The sequence below is a fragment of the Neopelma chrysocephalum genome, unplaced genomic scaffold (assembly GCF_003984885.1).
Source record: "Neopelma chrysocephalum unplaced genomic scaffold, ASM398488v2 Primary Assembly neopelma1_128, whole genome shotgun sequence".
Lineage (NCBI taxonomy): Eukaryota > Metazoa > Chordata > Aves > Passeriformes > Pipridae > Neopelma > Neopelma chrysocephalum.
This window is the reverse complement of record NW_020897790.1, coordinates 1,134,216-1,161,071: the sequence shown is the minus strand read 5'-3', so window position 1 is coordinate 1,161,071 and position 26,856 is coordinate 1,134,216. Positions and strand designations below refer to the sequence as shown.

At 48.2% G+C, this 26,856-nt stretch overlaps 1 protein-coding gene across 6 annotated transcripts in view; it reads left to right on the top strand.

Moving 5' to 3' along the window:
• Positions 1 to 26,856, top strand: part of SEPT11 (septin 11) — a 45,865-nt gene that overhangs the window by 3,034 nt on the left and 15,975 nt on the right. For all 6 annotated transcript variants that reach the window (XM_027698513.1, XM_027698508.1, XM_027698510.1 and 3 more), the window contains exons 2-5: positions 20,781 to 20,895; positions 22,987 to 23,182; positions 24,085 to 24,271; positions 25,963 to 26,124. In XM_027698513.1, the coding sequence (XP_027554314.1) occupies positions 20,781 to 20,895; positions 22,987 to 23,182; positions 24,085 to 24,271; positions 25,963 to 26,124 (660 nt within the window). The remainder of the gene's footprint in view (positions 1 to 20,780; positions 20,896 to 22,986; positions 23,183 to 24,084; positions 24,272 to 25,962; positions 26,125 to 26,856) is intronic.

Sequence of the window (26,856 nt, the reverse complement as noted above, 5' to 3'; positions counted from 1 at the left end):
TGGAAATTGAAGTTTGTATCTCAGTGTAAGAAGATGCATTGGAATTGTGGCTTCAGCTGGTTTTTAGGGCAGGCTGAAGGGTATTGCCAAGCCTTTTCGCTTTGTGTGGAGCAGCAACCTCACAGCATTAATAGGCTGAGGAACGTGGCTTATTGCAAGACGTGATTGCTGTTTGTTCCTGAGTATGAGCTTTGCTTTATTTTTTTGTCATTATGTTAAACTCGTGCTGTCACTCAGCCTCTCGTGTTTCTAGTTAACCCAAGTCCATGAGCAATCCCAAAGCAGCATCCACAGAGGGTTTTGCACTAGTTAAACCAAATCCCTGTGTGCGTGTGCTGCTGAGTCCAGTGCAGTGGGGCTGACTGCAGGATAAAGCATCCTTCAGCATGAGAAACATGTGCGTGTGGGAGAGGGAAGGACGAGGGCACTCGGCTTCCTTGCAAGCAGCTGGTGGGCAGACCCTTCACCCTCCCGTGTCGGTGCTTTTTGAAGAAGAGTTGTTTTATCTTGGGGTGATAAGAGAAGAAAGGACAGTGGACTGACACTGGGGAGGCGTTGGGGGCGTTTTGTCTTGTGTACCTCTTATCTAATCCTCTCTGCTCCCACTTTGCATGCTGCCGTTGCGTTGCTGGGAGGGTGGCAGGGAGTTGGAAGAAATAGTTAATTATATGTTAGAGCAAGGCAAGGCTGGTGAAGATTTGCTTTGCGACTTTCTTACCGAATGTGATTAAGTGGAGCCTTGAGTGGTATGCGTCTGGTTGGAGGGAGAATTAAAGGAAGGGGGAAAGGAAAGGAATGAAACCAAAAGCGAGTCAGTTTGACTTAAAACGATGATAACATTCCTGAGTCACAACCTTTTACGTCCTGGCAGGATATGACATTATGTTAATTGTAAAAGCATGCATGAAGAATAACTTCAGCAAACTGCTCTGAAGTGTCTGTGTTTAATTGTAGCCGAGCAGGGCGTGTTTTGGTAGGATGGGCGGCTTTCATTTTTAGGCCCTGATCCCACAGATGTGAGGGCACATGTGTAATGTGCTGCCTGTAATTTCATTTGCCTTAATGGAGCCTGCTCTGGGTATGTAAATGTAAAGGCATGCATAAGCAAAGCTTTGGCAGGATTGGTGCTGGGAGCTGCCCTGGGAGCTCTCAGCTGATGAAAGCCTTGCATGTGCTTAAACATGCACCAGGCTGGCAGGATGCACATGGTCATCTGGGCTCAGTGTGAGACAAGCCACTTGCAGTCTGGAAACGGTTGAGGTGTGCTAGATATGGGACCCCTTTCTTCCTGCTGGGTTACTTCCTGGCATCTTGACCAGTGTGGGATGGGTTCTTAGTAGATCAGAGCATGGAAGAGGGCTCTGGCCTACCTACCCTTCTCTTTATGTGTTTATCCCAAATGTTTACAGAATCAGAACTTGGTCTGTTACAGGACTCATGTTTACAGTGATGTACACCCTGCTCCAAGGCAAACAGAAATCGAGGGAAAGTGAAGCTGCAATGCAGATTTGACATGGGAACCATGGAAAATGTTATCTGAGAGATTAAAACAGTGTAGTGCACTCTCCCATCTGTTTTAAAAATACTTGATAATGAGAGACTGCTGGTTTCCATGGAGGGGAGGAAGAAGAGGGAGACAGGAAGGTATAGCAAGAGATGAGCACAAAAAAAGGGGGTACCCCCTTGTCTCTGTGAGTGTTTCTGTGCTCTCACTAGCTGAGTATCTGGTCACAGTGAATGTGTTGTGGGCTTGGGTGGCAGTGCTGGGGCTGCTGAGGTGGCCGGGGCACAGGTTTTGGCTTCCTTGCCTGCTTTCAGCTGCTGAGTGGGGCATCTTGGGCCTGGCTTGGCTCAGCTGTCTGCACCAGGGACGCAGACCTGGGTGGTGCACAGAGGACTGTATTCCAGTTTGTGACCTCTTAGTTTCCTTTATTCACCTCAGCACCTTGTTTGCAGTAGGAAATTCTTTCAGACAATTCTTGTTGCTCCTGTTGATGTTAACAATGGTGGGAACTTGCCTCCTCCTTGCCTTTTTTCAGCACAGTCTTGGTTGTGGGGCAGGTTATGTGTCCAGCCCACCACATGCTCAGGGCCTCTAGCTTTTCCAGCACGAAAGGAGCTGACCAGGAGTCAGGATCTGATGGAGATGCTTGGAAAGGCTTTACTTTGTTTAGATCAGGAATCAATTCTAGTGTCTGAGTAGGGCCCCTAAAATAATGATGGGGATTGATTAGGTAACCAGCATGAATCTGAGAAGTAAAATATTTACTCAGCATTGGGGGATGTTTCGTACGTCCCCTTCCCACCCCTGCAGCCCTCAAGAGAGAGAGAAAGCTTGACTGGCTGGCTGCCCGTTCTCGAGCCACTTGAGGGTTGTTGGTTCTCTTTCTGTGGCTCTTCCCCCTGAGGTAATTCCTAGAGCATGGTCACGAGGCTGCTCAGTAGCTTGTGGCTTGCTTTGCAGGAGAGATGCCAGGGGGACAGGGTCTTCTGTTGGCTTGGCAAACGCTCCTGCCTTTCCCAGCCTCGTCCTTGGTGTGGTTTGGCTCTAGGCTTAGGTCCTGTCAAGCTACGGTGGCTCTTGCAGGGAAAGATCCAGGAGCAGCTTCAGCGTAGAACAGTTGGATGCAAGCAGGTGATTTAAAAATAAACAAAAAAGCCTCCCAATAGTATTTGAAGCTTTTTTTAGGTACACTCTTGAGCTGCCTGTGCTTCCAGCTCTGTGAGCAGCTCTGCAGCCTACTGGAGTAAGTGATGCGGAATAATGGTTCAGACAAACACCACGGCGTGGGGAGAGCTCAGTGTTAATTCTGCTGGAGATGCTCCAGAGCAGAGCCACAAAACCAACTTCAGGGTCTTGCTCTCTTAGCTCAGGGCAGTGGTAACAAAAATTAACCCCAAATGTTGTTCATGATTACTACAATATAAGTGCTAGTTTGCATGCTGCTGTGTGATGGGAATAGGAGATGCTCCTTCTTCATCCCATCTGGATGCCTTTCCCCATCCTCTACATCATGGTGCCTGGTTTAGATGTGTGGGCAGGACTTGCAAGAGTTGCCAGAGCTCTTCCTGTCCACAGCTCGGGCAGGTGTGATTAATGTGGCTTAGGCAAGGTCCACTTGGCCAGGCATGAGGCAGTGGAGAAAGAGCCGTGAGAAGGGGGAGCAGCTCCCTGTGCTTTTCCTTTAGCCCTTCTGGAAGCTTTCTCCCTGTGGAGTGCTCTGTGTGTCCCATGTAAGCGATGCCCTCTTGGCACGAGTTGTGGGCCATTATTGCCATTTCCCTGGTAGTACAGGTATTTTGCTGAGCTCTGATTTATAAGTCTTGAGCTATCTTTGGGACTCCTTACTTAAAAATACACCCCGTGCCTGTGTTTAGGAGAGTGGCAAAGTAGCCTTAGGATCTGAATTTGCAGTTAGAGCTTTGAAGTTGCTCAAAATAGGAAGGAGATAAATCTTTTCTTGCAGGCTTAAGCTTTTTGTTTTCCATAGTAACATCCCACATACGGTGTTGTCAAAGCACAGACTGCTACTGTTTTGGGGAGTTGAGTTTTTCTTCTTCCATCTCAGCTTATAGCTTCTTTAGATCTTTATTGTGTAATGATATTCTGTTGCCATTTCTGCATCCCACATTTATTTTCAGATGGGATTTAGCTGCTGGAATTATGTTCCTGAAGTACTGTAATTGTGGGTTATTTCTTTACCAGATCTGGTCATGAATACTTGGCACAAGTTAATAGAAAAAGACCTGTTTTAGAAACGTTTTGCTTTTGCCACAGTTGTTGCCTGCTTTGCCAGCGACTCCTGAGAATGGATTCCTGTGCACAGCAGTAGTTCTAGTAGAAATTGTTCCTGGAAATCATTGTGGATATTATGTATTTCATTCTGAAATGGTATTAACCTCTCTCACGTGGTGGGTGTGGAAGCGAGAAAGTGCTCTGAATCCTGAGGGGGATCTTTTGTGAATGACTTGCAGGACTTGAAGGCTGTCTGTGGCTCTGAAGGTGTTCTGCCAAGCCTAGGTGTTTCCCTGGTGGGTTCTGTGGGTGCAAAGTGAATGACAGTGTCCTGTGTAAGCAAGAGGATCGACAGAAACTGCTTGCCAGGCACGTGGTGACTGCACCAAGTGTGTGAAATGCTTTGTGTAAGCACGCGAACACGGCTTGAATGGAGGTTTTGGCAGTCTGGGGGAGGCAGCCTCTGCTTTGTCTGGAGAGGAAAGGAAGGTGGGAGAGGAGCAAGTTGGGTAGATGACTTACTTGGTGACTGCACGAGCTTGTGCTTCCCTCTTCCACAGGGCAGCACAGAGGCTGATTCCCAGGGAAGTATGAGAGTGAGAACTGCGGGAGAGGTAGAATTGCAGGGCTGGTTTTAGCCTTCCAGGTAGAGGTTCCCAGCTGTGGCCACAGCCACATCTTTGCGTTTTGAAGCGCACAAATCATCTCCTTTCAGCCCCTGTGAAAACCCTTCTCCTCCAGTCTGAGTCAGCCTGGGAGCTTTTGGCAGCTTTCAGATGAATGAAGAATGTCAGGCTGACGGTCCAGGCTTAATTTTTCTGGGGCAAAATTTGGCAGGCAGCAGACCATCTTGGAAATGAAAAAGTTTCACCCTGGAAAGGTGAAGGTGCCAGGTTATCACTGACACTCGTTCTTGGCATCGCTCTGCAGTAAAATGCATTTCCCCACATCCTCCACATGTGTGCAGGAAATGTACAGTAGGAAACGCCAGTAAAGAAGTGGTGCATAAATATAGTTGAATTTGTTTCTTTGTATGATTCAAGATTTTTCTGTTCTCTGTCTCCTTTTCTTTTAATTGGTGGAGTTACATTTTTGTGTATCTGCACAACAAAAGTAGAAACAGCATGGCTAATGGTATTTCAGTAGTCTTTGTTGTTGTTTTGTTCCTAGTTTGAGGTATCAAGACTGGTATTGTCAGAAATTGCTGAATTAAATAATTGGAGACAGTCCTCATTTATTGTCAGCCTTTCCAGCTAAAAGATTAGGGTGTCGTACTGTGAGCAGGTATTGCTCGCGTTTACATGCCGGGAGTGATTATGAGGCTTAACGCAGCCATCTGGGACTGAACATATGCACAGCCCTCAAATCTTCATGGCAAGACCCCCAGAGGAGCAGGGATTTTGCCAGATCGTCTGGTGACTTCCGCTGGTGATAAATCACCCCACTTCCCCACCACATCCATTGGCTGCTGCTTTTTCCTCCTTCGGATCTGTTTCGTGTCCAGGTTGGGCTCTGGCAGGTCTCAGTGTGCCTCTTAATTTTTGGACAGTCAGAGCTCTGAGCTCTGAGATTTTTTGCCTGAGCGTAAGCACAAGGGTATGGATGCTGTGTGTGGGGGGGAAGTAATTGTTGAAATCCTATTTCAGCAACTTTATCTGTAAAGCTTCCCATAGTTGTGGCCAGGTAACCCAACTTGCTGCTGTTGTGTTTTTTTTAACAGAAGAAACAATGAATGCCTTTGTTAGCTCATAGAATCAGAAGATTACGATTTTTAATTACATTTGAAAAGGGTTTTGTTGGTTTCCTGTATATTGTATGTAACTTCCAAGCCAAGAAAAATCCCTGGTGCTTTTAAATGAACGCTTTTCTGCCACAAACTCTCTTTTATCCCAGAAAATGCCAGCCTAGTCTCATTCTGTTTCATCTGCCTCATTAATATTAAATACATAGCACTTTAATACGGCAGCCAGAGCAAAGCAGGGAATTTCAGCTGATATCTGACAATGGCAAGCTAAGATTAAATGACACTGCAGTGCAATCACTATATATAAAGTAATTGGCGTTTTTCAGGAGCATTTGACCTAATTTGTTTTTTTTTTTCCTCCCCTTGTCTTGTGGGGAAGACAAAGGTTTGGTGATTGCAACCCAAGTCCCTGGTGTCCAGTGGAGGCAGAATGCAGCACCAGACCCAGGAGCTGCTTCCTGCTGGGGAGAACCTGCATGGAAGTGTCTGCTGGGGCCCAGGGGGAGCTCTTGAGGAGGCCGTGGTAAACCCTCCTGGTGCTCTGAGTTACAAAGAAGCTGCCTGAAAGTGGAAAATAATCAGCTTCTGGGAGAAGTGCCTCTCCTTCTGGGATGCACAGTTGATGGTCACTGAACAATTAGAGCGATTCACTTTGATTTCTGATACATGATTGAGTAGTGCTGTCAGGGGACCTTGGGCTGTGTGTTTCCAGGTGGATATTCACCCTAGTGGAAAGCACTCTTGCTATTCAGCATTTGGAGATAAGCAATTATTAATTATTAGAGCATTAATTACAAGAGCCACTTGGGGTTAGGGCTTGTGTGACTGGCATGCTACGAGTGTTGCAGCTTCTGATTTGGTGGGTGGTCGTGGGTAAATGCTTTTGTTTTCTCCATGTGTAAAGAAGAGGATAATTCCCTCCCTTGTTTTACCAAGTTATGATCAGTGAAATAATAGCACAGCCATAGTCACCCTTGCAAACCTCGCCCTCTTGCACCCAATGGAGTGAGATCTTGTGGCGCAGAGGCATTACCAGACTAATGCTTTTAATTAAAACCACTTGCAAGAAAATAACTATTCAAATAAGGTAATAGGCACGTTATGTTTTCAAGGAGATAGAACAATAAGGAGGAAGGGTTTAAAAGCCAGCAGTATGAGTAACTCTGACCTTGTTTCTCTGGGTTTACGGTGATGCAATTGAGGGCAATTTTCACATAGAGCATTCCTAAGACACAGTTAATTTCTCTGTTGTAGCCCAGAATTGCTTAAACATGAAAGCCTGGGGTGTTTTGTTGTTTAAACAAAACATTATTTGAAACTGTAGTCTGATGTGTGACTCCTGTCTGTTTCTGTACACAGCTACGTTTCCTCCAGGATTGGTCTTGTCAGGAATGGAGCTCAGAAGAGTGTTTTTCCAGTGGCATGTGCATTACCAGGTTTTGATATAACCTGAGGAAAGCAGTACTTTTTCATAGCCTAACTAAGTAACCTGGTGATTTCTTGCAGTGGGATGAGCCAAAAAGCTAGAAGTATAAATCCAGGCTAGCTGTGATACATCTTACATGCTGTCCTGGTTTCAGTTTGAGGGGAAGTGTAAAGTTCACACAGGCTAGAAAACAGTCCATGTTTCTGGCATGAAATAGGTGGTTGGTACCTGTGTAAAATGCACAGTAAGGAGTCCCAGGAGAAGAGTGTGTGGATGTTGTCTGCATCCACACCACCTGTGGTAAATGAGACTTTCCTGGAGTGTGTGTGCTGCAGCATCTGGGCAATTAAAAGTTGTTGGGGGCAGGGGTCTGGTATTCCTAGTTTGGTACTGTGTCATGGCTCAGTGTCTGGAGTCCAGTGGTGCTGGATGGTAGGAAGGAGGATGGAGAAGGCTGAATGTGTGCCATCCTCTGGGGTACTGTGTAAGTAGGAGGATGTGTAAGTTGGAAGATCGTGCAAGTCCGCTCTTGAGGTTTATGCTCCAGTTTGCAGCCTTAGGGGCTGAGTGACCTGAGAAAATGTGAATTCAAACCTCATGTGCCCAGGGAAGGGCTGCTCCGGCCTGCGCTGACTCTCCGGGGGTCGGAATGCACTGCTGGCCTGCAGCAGGCACAGGCTTATGCTGTGTTGGTGTGTGATGTGCAGAGAGGGAACCTCAACCATGGACAAACCCAGCTTCTCCTCCTGGACAACCATGGAAGGAAGAGCTGGGCATTAGCTTTCCCCTTGGAAGGCTTCCCAAGTTCCTGGAGCAGTTATTTGCCTGTGAGACCCCAGCAATGTGGAGGTGGAGTCTGCATTGTTAATAAGGAATATGCAGCAGCAGATCCCTTGCTTTGATATCTCTCATTAAATAACTTGAGCCAAGGGCAAAAACGTGCACTGCACATGGGAATTGTGCCCCAGTTTCGGGATAGGCAGGTCTGCAGCACTTGGAGCCGTAGAGCGTGTCAGAGCAGGGAGCTCCTTCATGTGAACTAATCTTCCCTAGCCCTCTGCAGGAGGCGCTTGCTCGGAGCGGCGCCTTCGGGTCTGTTTGTCTGCCCGAATCCTTAGGTTTGGCTCCATGAGTTTGTGACAGGCTTTACCTGCTCTGTCAGGCCTCTGGAGCCTTGCTGCTGCTGCAGAGACAGAGCCCTGCACGGTGGAGCTCTCGGCAGCAGCGCTGCTCAGCTGTCACAGTCACTCCTGCTCCACGCAGGACTCGTGCTCAGCTGCACTGTGGTATGTGCTGGCCAAGCTGAACACTTCAGTGCTTGGCTCACGGATGGATACCTCACGTGCCCTGCTGCCTGTCCCGGTGCTTCCAGGAGGAGAAATCCAGTGCCGTGAGCACACCGAGCTGCAGTGTAAAGGAACTGTGGGAGGTGCAAGCTAATGGCAAAGAGCTTATTGTTGGTACCCAGAGAAACAGCCCTGCAAAGTGTTCCGTTCCAGAAGCTGTCCTCGAGCTGTGGGTTTAACCAAGTGGAGTGCAGTATGTATTGTGTGTACTCATAAGGCTGCAAGACTTTGAATTCTGTGTTTAGCTTGACCAGGACAAGTCTGAGCAGCTGAAATGTGCAGGAGCGTAGTACACTGGAGACTCGGTTCTGTTCACTTTGGGGGTCTATGGGAGAAAAACATTGGAGGTGTGGGGTTTGTTTAACACTGCGCTGTTACAAGCAGTGGCATGGGTTGCTACAGCACAAGTCTTGACAGGAGGGCAGAAATTAAAATGAAGTCTGTATCCATCTGCTTTTGTGTTCCCTTCAAAGGGCAAACATGACTGGGGTGGACAGTGGAAGCAGAATGTGGTGGCCAACATTAATTAATCTGTGGGGGTGGATACTGGCTCAGGTTTAACCTTTTAGCAGGGCTCCACCAACAGCTAATGGATGTTGCAGCAGCCTGTGTATGGAATAATTTATGAATTTGGAAGAACACGGTTCCAGAGAATGTGGGTGAATGCCAGTGGTTTGCAAATCTCTGCCAGTGGTCTTGTGAGTGGCGGGCTGCTGCGGGAAAAATTACATTGGATTAGCTCAGGGTAATGTTTGGAAGCGTCCCACTTAGTTCCTAAAGCCTGGCCCTTGTGCAGAGCTGCACTGAGCTCTGGGCAGGACACAGAAGTTGCAGAAATATATCAAATACACCAGTTGTGCGTGCACCAAACAAGGAGTGAGGAACAACACAGGGAGATGTTTTTAGCTTCCAGCTTTTCCCAAGCACCTTTTGAAGTACTGTTGTCATTGGGGAAGACAGTTTCCTTGTTTCAAGTCCTTGGACTGTCTGGGCACATGCCAGGTCGCTTGATCTCACAGCTCCAGGGCAGCTCAGTCCCTTTACCTGAAGAAATGGGAGCCTTGCCTCGGCCCCGGACTCCAGAGCCGGATGGGATCCCAGCAGTTTTCCCCGGCCTGTTTCCAGCTTTGCAGGCTCCTGCTTTTAATTAGACTGTCGCGACACTGCAGACAGAGCAGGACTGAGATACCAGAAGCCAAAGGTCCAGCTCACAAAGGTGTTTGGGAGCCTTGGAATGCGGATGGGAAGCCTTGGACAGCGCATCAGGCAGGATCAAGGGCTGCCTCCCACTAATTGTAGTTTATTGACTCTCTGCTCATCCAACCACTCTGTGCCAGGGCTAAAAACACCACTGGAGTCTGGTTCTAATAACCGAGCATAGCATCACACCTGAGGGGCACCTTGTACCGTAGCTACCCCTTTGCAAGCCCTCACAAGTGTCTCACTCTGCAAAAGTTCATGTGCACTGTTTACCTGTGAGGATCTTTGTGGGTTTAATTGCAGAAGGCTCCAAGGAGATTTGCTGTAACCCTGTTGGGATGGAGAACTTGGGGAAAAATAGCTGGTTCTGGAACGATTATCAGTGGGACACACCAAACATGAAGCTGATAGTACATTTTGGATCAAGTCCTTATTTGTAAGTCAGAAGAGGATTTTATTATTACAGGATGCATTTAATTAGTGTCTGGAATGTAGCCACTAATGTAGGTTTGTATAGAAAGACTCTTAGAATTTTCCTTTAGGTGTTGTTGTTTTCTACATGTAGGTGTTCAAACAGTACTTAGTGTTAATAAAACATAGCAACAGCCAAAGGGAAAATATTTTTCTCTTGCTTATTTCTTTGTGCTGTACATTTACACAGTTCCCCTTTGGATCTTTTTGTTTTGGGAGATGTATACCCCTTTTTTCTAGAGCAAAAATGGAAGGGATTCACAAAGAAAAGCTTAACTTATGGAAACATAACAGTTGGCAGAAGGGTCAGGGACTGGAAGCATCTGAACCTGCTTAAATGAGGAAAAGTGTGGGAGTGGGACTTAGGGGTGTCACTGGAGCCTCCAAAGCCCTTGCTGTGAATGGGGGGACTTGCAGCCTCTCTGTTGGGGACTGACTTTCAAAAGGAAAGAAACTCCAGCCCCTTCAGTTATATCCCTGTGCCCAAACATTGCAGAAGAACCTTTACTGGGACAGAAGTCGGTTACTGAAATGGCAGCTGAGCCAGCCTTGTCCTCCTCACAGCCCCAGCCTGGCTGTTTCCTGGGGATGGGGAAGGAGGGACAGGGGAACTGTACAGCCTTGTGCTTTAGTAACAGACGTTCAGGAAGGGGGATGTGGGCAGGGTTTTCCATATGTGGCGACTTACGCCAGTTTTGCGTCTGACTTTATTTGCATTATTAGGATTTAGCTAATAAATCTGCTTTAAACCTGCTTGAAATCCGTGACAATGTGAAATTGCTGTTTTCCAGCGCTGAGTTGCTGAGGAAAGGCTTTCTCCAGGCTGTGTGTCTGGTCTGCGTGACAGATTATGAAGCTTGTACCCCAGCACGCTCGTGCTCTGTCGTTGCTTCCCCAGTGGGTTATCACCTGTGACATCACTTTTTGTGTTACCCCTGACATTTGCCTTTACTGCATGCTTGAGAGACTTCTGGTGTACAGTGCCTGGTGTAAAACAGGGAGGTGTTGGGGAGGTTGCACAAATTTCAGTAAAAGGTTGTGGTGTTGCTTTGCATTTTGTACAGAGAACTTGACTTACGGTGTTGTGCCCAACCCTTCACTGTGAGTTTAAGCCCAGGGCAGGAGTTGGGGCTCTGGTTGCAGGTGAACTCCCTGCCCTTGGTGCTGGCACAATTCCACTGCCTCTTGCCAGGATCCAGCCCTGTGCTCCAACAGCTCAGGGGCCCGGTGCATCCGCTGAGCTGTGGTGTGCCCTCATTGCCTTTACAATGAAATCCCACCTGCACCAATGAAACTATTTATTTTATTCCCCAGGAATTCTCGCCTCAGTAATAGAGGTGTTTGGAAAATAGGTCCTGGCAAAAGAAGCTTGTCAGACAAGCCCGAGGTGTCGTTGCCTGTAATTGAGGGAAAGATCCCTCATCTCCTGCAGGAAAAGTTGAACCAGCCTTTCTTGTTGTAGGGTGCTGGTGCTGCTTGAGCCACCTTTGCAGGCCACCGTGGGCTTTGGGTTTCCTTGCTGGTGTGTTTGTGTGTTTTGGAGAGGACAGAAATGTTGGGCTGCAGGAGGGGGTTTGGCTATGCTGTGGTGGGATCTCGTCCTTCTGTAAATTCCTTCACACTGTGTTAGTTTGTGAAGAGCAGCCTGAGTGCTAGGAAAGCCTTTTCTCTTTTGGGGTGTGGGGAGGAATAGCTCAAGATAAACTTCAGTGCAGAAAATAGGCAGTCTGGGGCTCTTCATGTTTCCTAGACTTGGGTTAAATCTCTAGAATAAAAGGTTTATCTCTGATGCAATCCAAAAACTGGAGCTGTAAAGCTCATCCTCAGATTCCATGTGACTAGAGAGTTAATCCATTCTTCTGGTGCTGTGAATGTTTATTTAGCTGTACATTTATGGAGTTCAGATGGTCTGCAGTGTGTGTCGGGCAATTGCCGGTGTCCTGTCCAGGGATTCTTTATGACTTGGAGCATCACCAGGATTGTAGTGGCCATCAAACGCTGTTGTGATCCTGCCCCTTAGCAAGCAATGGATCTGGAAAGGACTGTGGGAACATTGCTGTCTGCCGTGAGAAGAATCTTTTGTCTTTCACTGTTGATGGACTCCAGAAATGTGAGGTCTCTGTAGCAGTTATCAGTGCAGCAAGACTTGAGGAGGATAAAAAACGTGGTGTGGAGAGGCCTTCTAGTCCCATTTCCGAACAATCCCAGTGTTATGACTGTGCTGAGGACCTAGATCAGATGTGCTTTCCTCTGGAGGAACTCTGGCCAGTTAAGTTTTTTGGAAAGACGAAACATAGTCTTCCAAGGCAACCACAAAAATTTGGAATTAATGAGGTGAAGGGAAGGAAGTCATTCAGTTGAAATGGGGAATTGCTCCTATTTATAAAAACTTGAGTGTTGGCTTTCCCTGTTTAAGGCAGAAGAAAAAAGACTTGCTGGAGGCCAGTGGGGAATGTTGTTGCTTTTGAGTCAGTTGAGAGCTTGAAGTCTATGGAGTGATGATTCAAAACTGTCAGCTAAAGAACTGAATAAACCTTCACCTTTTCCTGTAAATGCAGATTCAGTTCAACTTAATTCTACTGTCCTTCTTGCTGAAGATGGAAAACTGCACACTAAGGCAAACAACAATATTTGTAGTCTTCAATATTCTTTGATTGCTGCCTTTTCTTATGCATGTTGAGCATCTTTTCTGGTGCCCTAAAAGAGCTTGTGTACCATAAGGGACTCTGTGTGTTCTGGTTTCCTTTTCAAAGCAGATGTGAGGGCTGTGACTCAACACTCAGTGTATTAGACCATGCCATGAACTCGTTAAAAGTTGATTTTCTTGCTTTGTTGTTGTTTTCTGATTACTTGGTCAGAACCACACTCAAGTGTACCCGTTGCTGGTGAGAGTAGTAACACTGGACTTGGCTAAACCTGAAATATTTTTCTCTGACCCTTTTATTTAGTGACCTTAGTGTCATATATGCATGTGCATGTTGCATATGATTTTAAGAATTCAATCCAGTTGATATTGGATTTATACTTCCTTGCTGGTGCTGGACCAGTAAAGTTTCCCTGGGGAATTCCAGTGTGTATCTAGCACTGGTTCAGACCCTGAAAGCCCTGCTAGGGGTTTTCCAAGGAGCTGGGTTGGGTGGTGGTTATTTTGAAGTCAGGACCTGTTTATACATACTGCTGTGGTACCTGGACATTGGATAAGCTATGTTTGTATGTATCTTAGGATGTTGATATGAAGACAATTGCTGTGATGAATCTGAACTCTTAGTCCAGACTCAAGAGAACTCGTAAATAAATGACCTGAAGCTGTATTAACATGGATCCTGGCTGTAAGTCCCAGTGCTAATGAATTATCCTGAGCACGATGTGGGGCGCTTTTCAGCCCCAGAGCTTGCTGAATGGGAGCTGACAGAACGTGCCCTGGATGTGTGGCTGCAGCTTTTCAGGAAAGAACACACAGGGTTAAGGAGCTGCAAGGCAGCCCTGCTGGTGCCTGCACCACCTCAAGGAAAACTGCTGCTTTTTGTGTCCAGAGCAGCCCTTACTTTGAGCAGGTATTGGAACAGTGCTGCCTTGTTACAGCTTGGTGAGCAAGGCCTTTGGGCTGCTTTCCTTTCTTGAAATCTCTCTCGTGCTCTGGTTGTGTTCACACCCCTGACTGGAGTGCGGTTGGTGGAAGCCTGGGGAAGGTTGGAGGAAAATAGCATCAGGTTTGTGTTAGTTCTACCCTCTTGTGCCCAGGAGCAGTGTCCCAGGTTGCTCCTGGCCTGTGTGAGTGTAACTGGGAGTCTCGCTGGGTTTGTGTATCACCCTTCCTTCTGTCCCAGGTTGTGCTGTGCCTCCAGCTAAAGGCTTTTAGCCAACTACAAATCCACTTATTTAAGGGCCCATGGTGCAGCTGTTTCAGGGCTATTTTAAGTGCATGACAGTGAAATACAGAAGGAAATGGCTGTTGTTGGCTTTTTCCTCTCTGCTGCCTTGCTGGACTATATCTGTATCTGTGGTGGTGTGGGACTGTGTAGCCAGAAGGGCTGGGAAAGGGTAAAAGAACTGAAAGCAAGCAAGCAAAGTGTTTCTAATGTCCGTATAGCAACATGCTTTCCTGCATGCTGTCTGCTGTCAGGAGAGACATTGGCCAGAGAAGCAAAGAGCATCTGGTTCTCATTGGGCTCTGCCTTTGGATCGTCTTCATTCTTGTTTGTCACATTATGTCTCTTTTTTCCCCCCCTTCCTTCCTTTCTCTTTTTTCTTTTTTTTCCCTGCAGTGAGTTTACAAGCCTTGCTGGAATGCACATATGGTCCTTATCATCCCCCAAGTCCAGCTTTTTTCTTTTTTTTTTTTTTTTTTTTACTGGTTAGCAGTTTGTGACATCAGGGGCTGTTAGAAGCATTAGTCACTTCTACTCCAAATAGAAAGGTCCGTGGTTTTTGGAAACCTAGGGAGGAAAATGTCTTTTATGTCAGTTCTTGGCATAAATGGAACTGCGAGTGCTCTGAGCTTGTGCTGACCTTTAGCCAAACATTTTGCCCGAAGACAAATGTTCGTTCCCGCTCTCTCCAGCCACTCCTGAATTGTCAGATTTTGCTGACTGCCCTCTTTCCAGAAGAATGCAACTGTATCCTTTTTCCTCCGTGCTCCTGCCGATTTCCTGCAGCTTGCCAATGTAAGCAGTCCCCTCTCTTCCCTGCCCGCGTGCCTCGGAGGCGCGGGAAGCGTGTCCCTGATGTGTGCCGGGGCTGTAAGCCTGTGCTGGAGAGCTGGGACTGGGGCAGGCATGGGCTGGGTGGGCTGCATCGGGCCAGGGAGCAGCTTGTGATGCCTGCTGGCTGTGCCCTGTGTCATCCTGCCCTTCATTTAGGGAGCCAGCCTTGGAGAGAGCAGCACTGCTGTCTGTTAGTGCCTGCGCCAGTGGAAGTGTGTCCAGCATCACCCACTCTCTGGGAATGTCTCCTCGGGGAACTCCTTTCTTGCTCTCATTGGCAGCTTCCTTTGGCTGGTAATTCCACAGATCCACGGGGTTTTATCTGTTAGAGCAGTATTCTGTGCAAGGGGGGATGGCACTGGACCCACACCTGCCCTTCCCCATCTGCTCTGCCCAGTGCTTTGTTGGACAAGTTGCTTCCAGTCTTCCTTCCACAAAATAACCTTTTCTGCTATCCTGATTTGTGCTATCGTGATTCTCAGGGATTAAAAGGAAAATCCAGCATTTTCAAGGAGAGCCTTTTTGTGTTCCCTGTGACGTCCCTGCTTGCTGAGCGAGGGAGCCAACTGTGGCATGGCACTGCCGACAGTATTCCCTGTTACTGGGAGTAGGGAGACCTGGCTCCTTGCTGTTGTTCCAGGCATTGATGGAGGGCTGGGACAAGGGCCTAGTGAGAAGCTGTGTGTCCCTGAGCAGCTGCAGCTGGTGCCAGCTTTTATCCAGGAAGAGCAAGATGGTTTCCTGCAGTCCACCCCTCCAGGACAATGGCTGCAGCAGTGAGTCACTGCTGGGTTGGTGGGAGGCATGGATCTTCATGCCTTGATTGACACATTCATGGACAGAATGAGAACATGCCTTCCACAGGGTCTGCTCTCCCTGTTGGGAGAGAAGGGAAAAAGGGAGGAGAGGAGGGAACCAACTAAGGACCTCCCAGACTTCCCAGTAGCTTATGGAGCCATCTGCCCAATCCTGCAGCCAGCCCAGCAGCATGGGGACAGGAACTCCCCCTCTTCTGCTGATGACACTTATCAGAGCCTAAAACAGCAGCCGAGAAGTCCTTCCTCTTGATGAGCTGACAAACTGATTGATTGCTATGGGCCCTTTCCTTGTGGCATCATTGCCTGGCAAGGAGGGCAAGGGAGTTGTTCCTACTCTTCGTGTTCTCCCCGTACCATTGTTCATAAGTTCCCTTGTCCAACAGTTATGGGTTTGACTGTGCCTTAAGCCTCTGTAAGGAAGGGGAGGGGGGTTGTGGATGCTGTTTCAAGGAACAGAGAGCTTGGCTCTGGTACAGACACTGGGAATACTTGGTCCCCTGCTGGCATGGAGGGGGTATGATAGATCTGTCTCTTGCTGACTGCTCTTTGCTTCTGTGCTCTCTGCTCGTCCCTGAGCTGTGCTTTTGTCTGAGCAGACAAAACTATCCCAGAGGTCCCTGGCTTTGTAGCATCTAAGATGACTTCAGAAATGCAGGAACATGTGCCTAGTAACTGGTCAAAAATGCTGCTGCCCTGAGCTGCTGACAACAATAAAAGCTTTTAGAATTTCTTAAAGGTGCCTCCCGAGTCGTGTGGCCTCAAATAACTAAACACTTGCTTCATATTTGTGGTTGAGCTCAATATTTTGCATACCAGCGTTTTCCCCCTCTCGAATTTGAGGCTCGCTTTTGTTTTCTTTAACTCTTGGGAGGCCGTGTGAAGCTGACCCCCAGCTGCCGGCAGCCCTGGGCCAGGAGGGGCCGAGGGAAGGGTTTGCCAGCAGCCTTAAGGCAAAAGAGGCTCAACCAGGAGCTTGCTGGGGCTGGGGGAATAGTCCTTACCATGGTTAAGTCCTCAGCCAGGAGAGCAGAGCGGAGACCTGGGCAGTAACTGCACATGTCCTTGGGGATCTGCCCTCCTCAGCCTTTTGGGAGCGCTGCTTTTTTCCTGCCCAAGAGAAGAGCAATTTTTGCGTTATCTCTGATCAGCTACCACGCACCTTGTGAGTTGCATGGACACTGCTCTGCTTCGTGCTGCCTCTGGAGGAGGGATGCATTTCCCAGCACAGGGCCCACCTTTATCTCCCCCTCCCCATGTGCACACAGACCGTGCACTGTTCCTGACTCTGGCCAGGAGAATAACTTCCCCTTTATCCCTGCTCGCTCTGCCAAGCTGCTGTGGCTTAGGAGGAATGAGCTGACTCTCTCCTTGCACGTGCCTCATCAACTGAATTGTTTTATATGGTTTCAGTGAGTTCCATCCAGGCAGACCCACTGTTTGCCACAGAGCATCCCCTGCAGCATTGCTTCACCTACAGAACTTTTGCCACCAGGAGCTGTGTATGAAGAACAACAGATGCAAAATAGCCTTGACAGGGTTCTGAGGTGGTAAACCCTTTTTTGTCTTTTGCAAGGCATTTTTACCCCCCTTAAAATTAAGAACACTAGGACATGAACTCCTGAAGATAAATCTCTTTATAGTGATGGTAGGTAGGCAGATGCTGTGCCTTGTCTCTGCTTAACTTACCCCCTCCCTTCCTCTGCTGGATTTAAAACCAGCAGCTGTGATAACAGCAGCTCAAAGATTGTTGTTGACCCAAGAAATATTGACTGTGGGATGCCTTGTAGGGCTCTCTGGAAGGAGAAGTCAAGTGATCAGCATCTTTCTCAAGAAACAAGCATTTATTTGTTCATGTAGCTCTGCAGTTTTTGTAGGGGTTAGCACATAGCTCTGGAGGTTCAGAATTGCTTCCTGCTCCTGGATGGTGTGGGAAGAGGGAGGGAATATATGCCCTATAACGTGATCTTCAGTAAAGGGGACATGGGTGTTGTAAGGAAGAGTTTAAAAATAAAGGCTGTTTTTGGGATGTCTTAAGCTCTCTGACAGCTGAGATCACGCAGACACCCAAATCTAGCAGCGTGTCTGGTGCAAACTGTCTGATCCCTCCAGGAGTCTGTGGAGCTGCAGTTTTACCCACGCTGATCTTGTCCATGGTTCCTGAAGCTGGGAGCAAGGAGGGGTGCTTGGCAAACAGTTTCTCTTTTAGTGTGCTTGTAAGAGGTCAGTGCTTCCAGACACAGTGACTTGTCTGTGGTTCTGAGGCGTCTCCAAGGACTGAGTTTCTGTGAGGGGATGTTTAAGTCCAGGCGTGTGTTTAGGTGCAGTGTTGGGGGAAGAGAAGTTGTGCTGAGCTCTGTTCATCCACTGCAGGAAAATGAGGAATGCACTTGGGAGTGCACAAGAAGACAGTGAGGCAGGGTGATGAGATGCCTTTGCACTTGGGGTGAAGTGCCTGAGCAGTGCTGCTGACTTCCTCTGGAAGGAGAGCCGTGTGGCAAGAGGAACAAATCAATGCTTGTAGCGTTCCTGTGGTTGTTGGTGCACATGGGGGCTCTGGGGTTGTCTCTGTGGGGCAGGAGCCTGCACCTCCTCTTCAGCTGGAGTTGCCCAGTTCTCGGTGGGATGACTCAGTTGGGATCAAACCCAGCCCACTGACTGTGCTCAGGAGCTTGTTGGGGCGATTCACAGCCGGAGCAGCGGGGCCATCTGACTTAGCATCCCCTTGTTGTTAAAACACTTCTGTTCTGCCAGACCGAATGCATGAATCAGTTGCCTGTTCTGCTAAAGATACCCTGAGCAATCAGGCTGGTTGCTCTCCAGCACAGGCTTCCTTTCCATGTGGATAAAGCTATCCCCTTGAAGAGGGTAAAAGCAGGAACAGTAAGAGGTTATGCAGCCCTTGGATCCTTCCTTTGGATTCCTCTGCAGCTCCCCAAAAACCGTGTGCACTTTCCAAGCCCATCTCTGTGCTGCAGAACTGGCTGTTCGGTTGCACGATGCTTTTGTTTGTGTGCGCAGAGAAAGATTTAGAATCCTGGTTCCTTTGGCTCTCCTGCCTTCTCCGAAATGCCTGTCTGTGATACTTGTGCAGAACTGCACCTATTTTCTGTGTCTGCTCCACTCAGGGAGATGTGCTGCCTCCTGGGAACGCTGAGGGAGGTGGAGGCTTGGCTCTGTGTTTCATCTCTGGCTGTGCCTCGGGCCTCGAGCTTTTCATGAGCTTTCTGGTGTTTGGGGCAGATATCAGACTGCGCTTCTGCTTCCCGTTGTGAGCGCAGCTTGTGAAAAATACTTGGCATTGCAAAGTGGAGGGGTAGTTCTTGTTTATTCCACTGTTGATGTTTGCCGCTCGCAGGGAAAAAAGCAGGGGAGGGAAATAAACCCGAGAAGGTCTGCAGCAAAAAATAACTGACACAGATGCAGGAGATGAGTGTAACTCCTGTTCCTGCTGAGTAACTGGTGATGAGGCAGTACTTGCTTGCCCAAAATATATCAGGGAAAGAGAGACTGGTGCTGAAAGATGTTCAACACCCACCACTTTCTGTGAAGCCTGTGAGTCATGGGCACTTACTGCTTTCTGGGATCAGCTCCGAGCTCCCTTCACTTCATCATAAACCCAAGCCCACTGGTGTTTTAAAAATACTAATGTTACAAATATTTAATTTAACCCATTCGCATAACATATAAATCCCAGGGTCTCCTTCCATTGCCTGGGGCTTTTGCAGGAGAATCACTGTTGTGGGTCAATGGTCTCTTCTGTGTTGTTTGTCACTCAGCCTGAGTGAAGGAGGTGGCGTCTCTCAATCACCCTAAGCTTCTGTGGTGTGGTGCTGATGGAATAGCTGTCAGTCCACAGAGGGGTGGAGGTGAACAGGCTGGTGGATCGGGGTTAAGTCTTCAGACAAACCTGGTTTAGGTGCTAGGAGAAGGCTCAGGTATCTAATACAGGTGTCAGGCCCTGTATGTGTGTGGCAGAAAAGGACCTCTAGCCCCTTTCTGCCATGTGGTGATGGCACAGACAGAGACATTTTCACTTGATGTTGTCTTTCCCAGAGAATTATTGTATTTCTTGGAGTCTGAGTCTGTTTTCATCAACATTCAGCCCAGATGTAATTAGTTTTTTTCCTGCAATTGGTGGCTGGTCCGTATGTTCTGAGGGGGGAAGTGGAGCTGCTCAGCAGTTGTGCAGAGAGTAGGAAGTCCTTCTCTGCTTTTGATTCTTATTTTATCAACCAAAGGGTGTCTTTTTCCGTGTCTGGTCCAAAGCCCACTGATTTTGTGGAAAAGAAGCTGCTGCTTCCAGCATCTTTAAACCAGGCTGAGGCTGCCCACAACTGTAATTTAATATGGCCTTGGGGGAGTGACTGTGCTGGAAGTGTTTGGGTTTGGAGGAAGGTTAGTATTTTCTGAGTTAAGGACAAAGCAAACTTTGGGAGAAATATGTGAAATAACAGCAGAGCTGCTCTAGGTCTGCCAGGTTGGTGGGGATTTTTTGTTTTACCTGTGCTCAGGACGTTGGCACAACCACCATTTGCCAGGGAAGAGATAACTGGGCTGGCTTCTTTTTCCAAGCTTCTCTGTGAATTATGGTACAGCTGTTGTGGAGAAGTCCTAAATATAATCTTGGAGCTGTTTCACACCTCCCTTGTGCAGGGTCTGTGCTGCCCTGTTCCCCTCCACAGCCTTGGGGTGTTGGATGTTGTCAGCTGAGGCCCCTTGAGCAGCTGGGAGGAGGAGAGCGGGTCACGAGAGATGACTGGCACCTTGGGGCTCCCTGGCCTGGCTTCTTTTCCTGCTGAAGACGTGGAGAGACAGCACTGGGGGCTTTGTAGGTCATGGAGAAAACACTGGGATCAGTGCCCTGCTTTGTCACCTCGTGTCAGATGGGTTATTTGTACACCAAGGCACGGCAGAGCAGCACGCTCACTTTGTTCCCTTCTGCTCCAAGCCTGGGAAAGCTGGAGAGACATTTAGGTGGCTCTAAAGGCACTGTTGCTATCTGAGCTATGTCCTGCTGTGGCCCTGCCAAAGGGATGCTGAGGCCTCAGAAAAAAACGTTTGGGTGTTGCAGATTGGTACAGAATCATGGTTTATTAGGGACAGGCACAGAGAAACAGTCTGGTGGTGTTTGCATGCCTTGGGGTCAGGGACATCTTAGCTCCTGAGCCCCACGGCAGAGAGCTGGGTAGAAGTAAAAGGAGAGTACTTTGGGAGGGAAACCTAAGAGAAAGATGCTGTGTCCCAAAACTCTGTGTCGCTAACAGAGTTCTGACAGGACTTCTTCCCTGACAGGGGGTTTGCAACCCTGTTAAATGCTTTCCTTCTTGGTCTTACAGAATGATGACCTCAGGAACCTGTCCCTTTCCGGCCACGTGGGCTTCGACAGCCTCCCTGATCAGCTGGTCAACAAGTCAACGTCCCAGGGCTTCTGCTTCAACATCCTCTGCGTTGGTAGGTCACCCTGCCCCTCTGGGCAGTCAGGGCTGCACCCCTCCACAGACTCACACCTCCTCCCTCTGCAAAGGGATGAGCTGAGCCACGGGGGACCACAGTGGCAGGGAAGTGACAGTTTTCTTCCCAAAGCAGCTTCAGGGTGAAATCTAGCATCCCTCTTTTCTCTTTCTCTACCTTGTCCCCTGAGTCAAAACGTGGACATTTTTAGCTGTTAAAATCTTCGCCTTTGATCATCCTGTGGTTCTGTTTTCCCCAAAGGCTGCCCATAAGGAAACTGAGCTAACTTGGGAGCTAAATGTATTTTTAAAAGAAAGTGAACTTCAATCTGCCTTCTCTGGGTTGGGTGCAGAGGCTGTTTCTCACCAAATGACATTCCTTCCCTTCCAGGCTTTGCCTATATAGTTACATTCTTAGTTTCTCCAATTGGAATCGATGCCATTTTTAGTCTCCAAGTGATGTACTGGAGAACAAAGCCTGTCACCTGTCCTCTGCTGTATTTAACCTGGGTGCTGCAGGTTGGTTTTATAGCCTGAGTTATCTTTCCCAAATTGTTCAGAGGGTGAAATACAGGAAGGCAACGTGTCCTCTTTGCTATAGGGAGATAGGTGCTGTGTTGGTACTCTGTGGATACTACACACTTGGAAATCCGTTGCTCAACCTGTGGGAGCCAGGAGCTGAACTAGCTTGGACTTGTCAGTGGACCCAGAATGTGGTTCTGCAAAGTGACACAAGTGCTGGGTTTCACTCTTAGCTTGGCAGAGCAGGCTATGAACACCATCTCTCCGTTCATTGTTCAGTTAAGCCTGCAAGAAGGGAGTATTGTCCCTTCTAATTAGTTACATTAATTAGCTGGAAAAACCCTGCAGCCCTCTGACTGTGAATTTTGCACAGTGAATTGAGGGTTTCTGTGAGCTGTGTGAATAGAAGTCTGGCACACAGACTGGGCTCCTCTCTGTAGCTTTGTGTGTCGAAGGAGGAGGTGGGAGAGCAGTTGCACTTGTGCACACTCGAGCTCCCAGCCCTCACGTGACTCCTGGAGCAGCATGAATCCATTGCAGTTCAGCAGGGAACAACCCGATTAGCAGGCAGCTCTTTGATCAAAATGGCATAAATTAATTGCCTTTCTCTCTTGCAGTAAATATTCCTTTCTTAGCACGACTTAATATGTCTCCATTAGCAATTTGATCCACCTCTTCTTTTTTTCCTGTAAAATGTGTCGATCCACCAATTTTCGCCCCATATTAAAATTTCACAAAAATCGCTGTAGTTGTCCAAGGAACAGAAATCTTACTTCGGAAGCAAAGTATTTTTTATAACGGTGACTTGAGAAAGGATGTGATGAACTTTGGTCTTGTAATGTGAGACTTTTAATTGGGATGTGAAAGGCTGCAAAGGCCATCTAGCAGAGCACGCAGCAGTTCACATGAGGAGCTCCCTAAAATCTTCAGCTCCAGAGATGAATGTACTGCGCCATGAGTTCAGGACTCAGCTTTTCACATGAGCTGCCTCAGCCCACCCCTGCTCACAGCATGGGTAGCAGTAGCTGTGTGAGAGTATAATTGCTAAACAAACACTTCTGACTTAGAAATGAGATTTGGGCTAATGCTTTCATCCATGTTACTAATTGCACTGGGGATTAGTGAACCTGTAATAGTTTAAAAAGTTGGTATTCAATCAGTGTGCTATTTTCCTTTTTTTTAAAAAAGCCTTATGTATTTCTCTGTCTCAAATTTTTATTGCCTCAGTTGTGCTGTGGGTTTTGGGTGAACTTCTTACAACAGAAACAAAACTGTTTTAAAAAAGCCAAACCAAAATAAAATCGGGTATCTCCTTGGGAATCAAATACAGAGTTAAGAGAATTTACAACTTGCTTCTGTGAGGAAAGTTCCTGGTTCAGTCCTGGGGAATTGGTAAAGACGGGGACTGTCTCCAAAGACATCTGTTCCTGCAGGGATTATCTTGCTTAGCCATGTGCATGTAGCCTAATTCCACTGCTCCCCAAGTGGAATAACTCCTTAACCTGGCGAACGTGCCCGAGAAGACAAGGAAAAGCAGCCAGACCATCCCAAGTTGCCTTTGTGTGCTCAGGTGAAACCGGCATTGGCAAGTCCACGTTGATGGACACTCTGTTCAACACCAAGTTCGAGAGCGAACCGGCGACACACAACGAGCCCGGCGTGAGGTTGAAAGCCCGGAGTTATGAGCTGCAGGAGAGCAACGTGCGCCTGAAGCTGACCATCGTGGACACCGTGGGGTTTGGAGATCAGATTAACAAGGATGACAGGTAAACTGGGCTCTGGCAGGAGGAGGGGTGTGCTCACAGGTCGGGAGGGCATGACTGGGGGCTCAGTAGGTCCCTCGCTGTTCCTGGGGGTGTTTCCTGATCCAGGAGGTGATGCTGCTCTGTGCTTTTGGTTTGTCTTCTCTAATATTTCTCCCAGCATAAGGCCCTACTGCTTTCTTTGCAGCATGTCTCTGTCTGAGGTTTTTGGGCTTTCATGGTCAGAGACAAAATTTCCAGAAGCCAAGAAATCAGAGCAGCAGTCGTGTTACAAACCCGTGCAGTGATATCCATGAGGCTGCCCTTAGTGGAGGGGGGACAAATGGAAAAGTTAGTTTTTTCCAGAAGCACGGCTCCCTTTTTCAGAAGAAAGTGAAAATCACCTGTAACATGGGATGCAAAGCTGTACATTTTTTTTCATATATGTTACAATGCACAAGGTTTTTTTTTCTTCAGCAAAATGGTCCCCTCAAAGTCCACGAGCCCAGCTGTCTCCTGAGCTTTGCTCACAGGCTTCAATTCCTGAAAAGCCCTTTTTATCCTCTTGTCAATCTCCCTTCCCTCTTTCAAGATTTTCAGTGAGATTGGCAGAGCAGCAGCTCAGACTTCAATTGGAGATGTACAAACACTTTGTTTTTCAGGGTAGCAATCTTGTGTGGTTTCCATGCACCTAAAATCCAGGGTCTCTACCACGTTACCTTGCTGTCATGTCCATTATGCTTTGCCTGTGCACACGTGGAGACACAACTTGTTAGGAGGGACTGGAGGTTGCTGGGGAGGGTCTTAACAAGCCGAGCTTGTCCCGTAAGGTCCAGAGCACCCATGAGGCTGCCTGAGTGTCCACCAGTGCCCGGTGTTGTCCCAGTAGCCAATTCTCAATTTCTCTGTGCCTCACCTCTCTCCAGCTACAAGCCCATAGTAGAATACATTGATGCACAGTTTGAAGCCTACTTGCAAGAAGAGCTGAAGATCAAACGGTCCCTGTTCAACTACCACGACACCCGGATCCACGCCTGCCTCTACTTCATTGCGCCCACCGGGCACTCGCTCAAGTCCCTGGACCTGGTCACCATGAAGAAGCTCGACAGTAAGGTACTTGCTGCCTGTGTTACGGCCCTCACATGGCCCTACTAGTGCTTTTATTATCTTGCCACCAGGGAATAATGTGTGTTTTTAGCACTGGAGAATTGCAGAGGGGCTGTGTGTGAGAAGTGTACCTGGTGCAAGCTGCTACAGTGGGTCATTCTTCTGCTTTCACATGCTCAGAGATTTATTAAGAGTTTGGACTCCTCCCCTCTCCCAGCCCTGCCTCGGGTTGGGAACTTGGCCCTGTGCTCCCCAGCTAAGCTATAAAGTCAATAAGGACAATTCAGGTCGTCTTACTAATCAGTGAAAACCAAATGGAAGTGCTGTGTCTGTTTGCTCTGACCACATCCAGCTAGACACAAACAGTGATTTGATCTTCTGTGGCAGATGTGAGTGGTGTTCTAACTGTAATCTCATAAACAGGGATCTGAATAAATATGTTACTTGGCATCTGCTTTTCAGTTACCCTCATATTCTTGGTTTAAACCATGGTTTAAAGGTTTCACCTCTTTTCTGAGAAGAATAACCAAGGTACAAATGTAAAGCCTGAGTAGTTAAACTAAGCTTTGTCTGTGCTTCTTTACATCATGATTAAGCAATTTAAATCTGTCTACCGTGCACCTTTGGCTCGTTGGATCCTGATTCTGCAGATCACTGGTGGCAGTGGCTCTTTATTTCCTAGAGGGGCCTATCGATTGGGTTTTATGTGGTGATGGAGAAAGTTCCCTGCCCTATTCAACTGAAAATAGGGTTATGGAGATTTACCCTAATTGGCATTTGTGTTCTATCTTTTGGCCCAGGGAGATTTAATATCTCCAGACCATCCTCCAAACACAATCAAGTGGTGTAATAGAAGAGGATTTTCAAGTGCTGTACTTAAAATCCCTTCATATAACAGTGGTATCGACTTATCCTCGCTATGATTTCTGTCTGCTGTTGCATGGAGAAACAAATCCTGCATGATCAAAAGCAGAAACTGTCCCTCTGGAGGGATGAGAAAGGAAAAAGGGCAGGGTCCTTATCCTTGCCAACAGCCTGTCTAGGGAAGAGAGTCAGTAACTGATCTTTCATCTTGGAGCTGTGCAGGGAGGAATGAGCCCTGCTCCTGCAGTACAGCCGTGTCTGGGGGCATGTGAGGGCACACAGGTGGGGGAAGTGTGGCTGTGCTACTGCCAGCCCCTGTCCTGTCACAGGGTTGGATAGGGACCATCTGCTTCCACCTCCCGTGGGGTGACAGCAGCACTGCTGCCCACCCGAGTGTCCCTGATGGCAGCCCCCGAGCAAACACCTGTGACAGGCTCTTGGCCCAGGGAGGCTCCTGCAGTAATCCAGCCTGCTGCAGTGTGAGGAGGTGTGCCTAGATGGTCACTTCGTTTTTTTTTTTCTTTTTTGGAACAGTTTGTAATAATCTGTGACAGCATTTCCTGTCCAGCCAATTCAGATGAGGAGGGGAATATGACAGGACAGGAAATAGCATGTTGCCAAATTGCATTTGACTTCTTTTTAAAGCCATCATCACTGCTGCCTGGAAATCCTGTCTGAGGTGATGCTGGCAGCAGCAGCCCCAGGGAAGGTCATCTGCTGGGGGTGCTGGCTGGTGGCACTGGTAGGGCTGTCCCTGCGTGTCCCGCTCTGTCCTCTCCCGGTGACACAACCTGTGCAGTGCTGTATGTGGAGGTGCTGTCTCTGTCCTGCAGGTGAACATCATCCCCATCATTGCCAAGGCTGACACCATTGCAAAAAACGAGCTGCACAAGTTCAAGAGTAAAATCATGAGTGAGCTGGTCAGCAACGGCGTCCAGATCTACCAGTTCCCCACGGACGAAGAGACGGTGGCCGAGATCAACGCCACCATGAGCGTATGTCACCTGGGGTTCCTTGGGGGCTTCCCCCTTTGGGAGGGCCCGTCCTTGATGGTTGTGCCGTATTTTATTTGGCTTTAAAACTGCAGTCTAAGCACAGACACCAGGCTGGCCAGAAGGGCTGTGGGGCTGGAGATACCTGGCCCGATCCACTTTATTGTCTGACAAACGAGTCTCCTCTGAGCATTTTTTTCATATCCTTCCCCAGTTGCAGCGTTCCCATCTCGGGAAAGGAAAAGGATGGGAGGCAGGGCCCCAGCACAGTCGGGGCAGGGAGCTGAGGTTTGGGTTTCCTGTCCCAAACGACCACTTGTTGCTCAGTGGGGGGTGATTCACTGCTGCCTTTGTTTCGGTTTCCACAGAAAACAGGGCACCGTCGGTGATGTTCCAGCTCTCCATGGGGCTGGTGGCCATCAGCAGCTTGGCTTTCACCTCCTTCCCCTTCCTCTAGCAGAGGGTGGGATTTGAGGGCACACAGGGCTAGGGTAGACCAAACATTTTAGTGGAGTTTACAGGGGGAAACCACTGTTTTCCATGGTCCTAACTTGGGGTGCAAGGGGAAGAACCTGAGCTTGAGGTTGCTGGCAGTGACATGCAGTGTTGTCTGGGCATTTTAGGTGGTTTTAGAGGGGCACATAACAGCCAAGAGGATGTGCCAGCCCTAAGGCAAGTGCGCTCAGATTAAGCCATTTCCTTGCTACTTGAAGGCTTTTCTGAGTTTCCTCACAC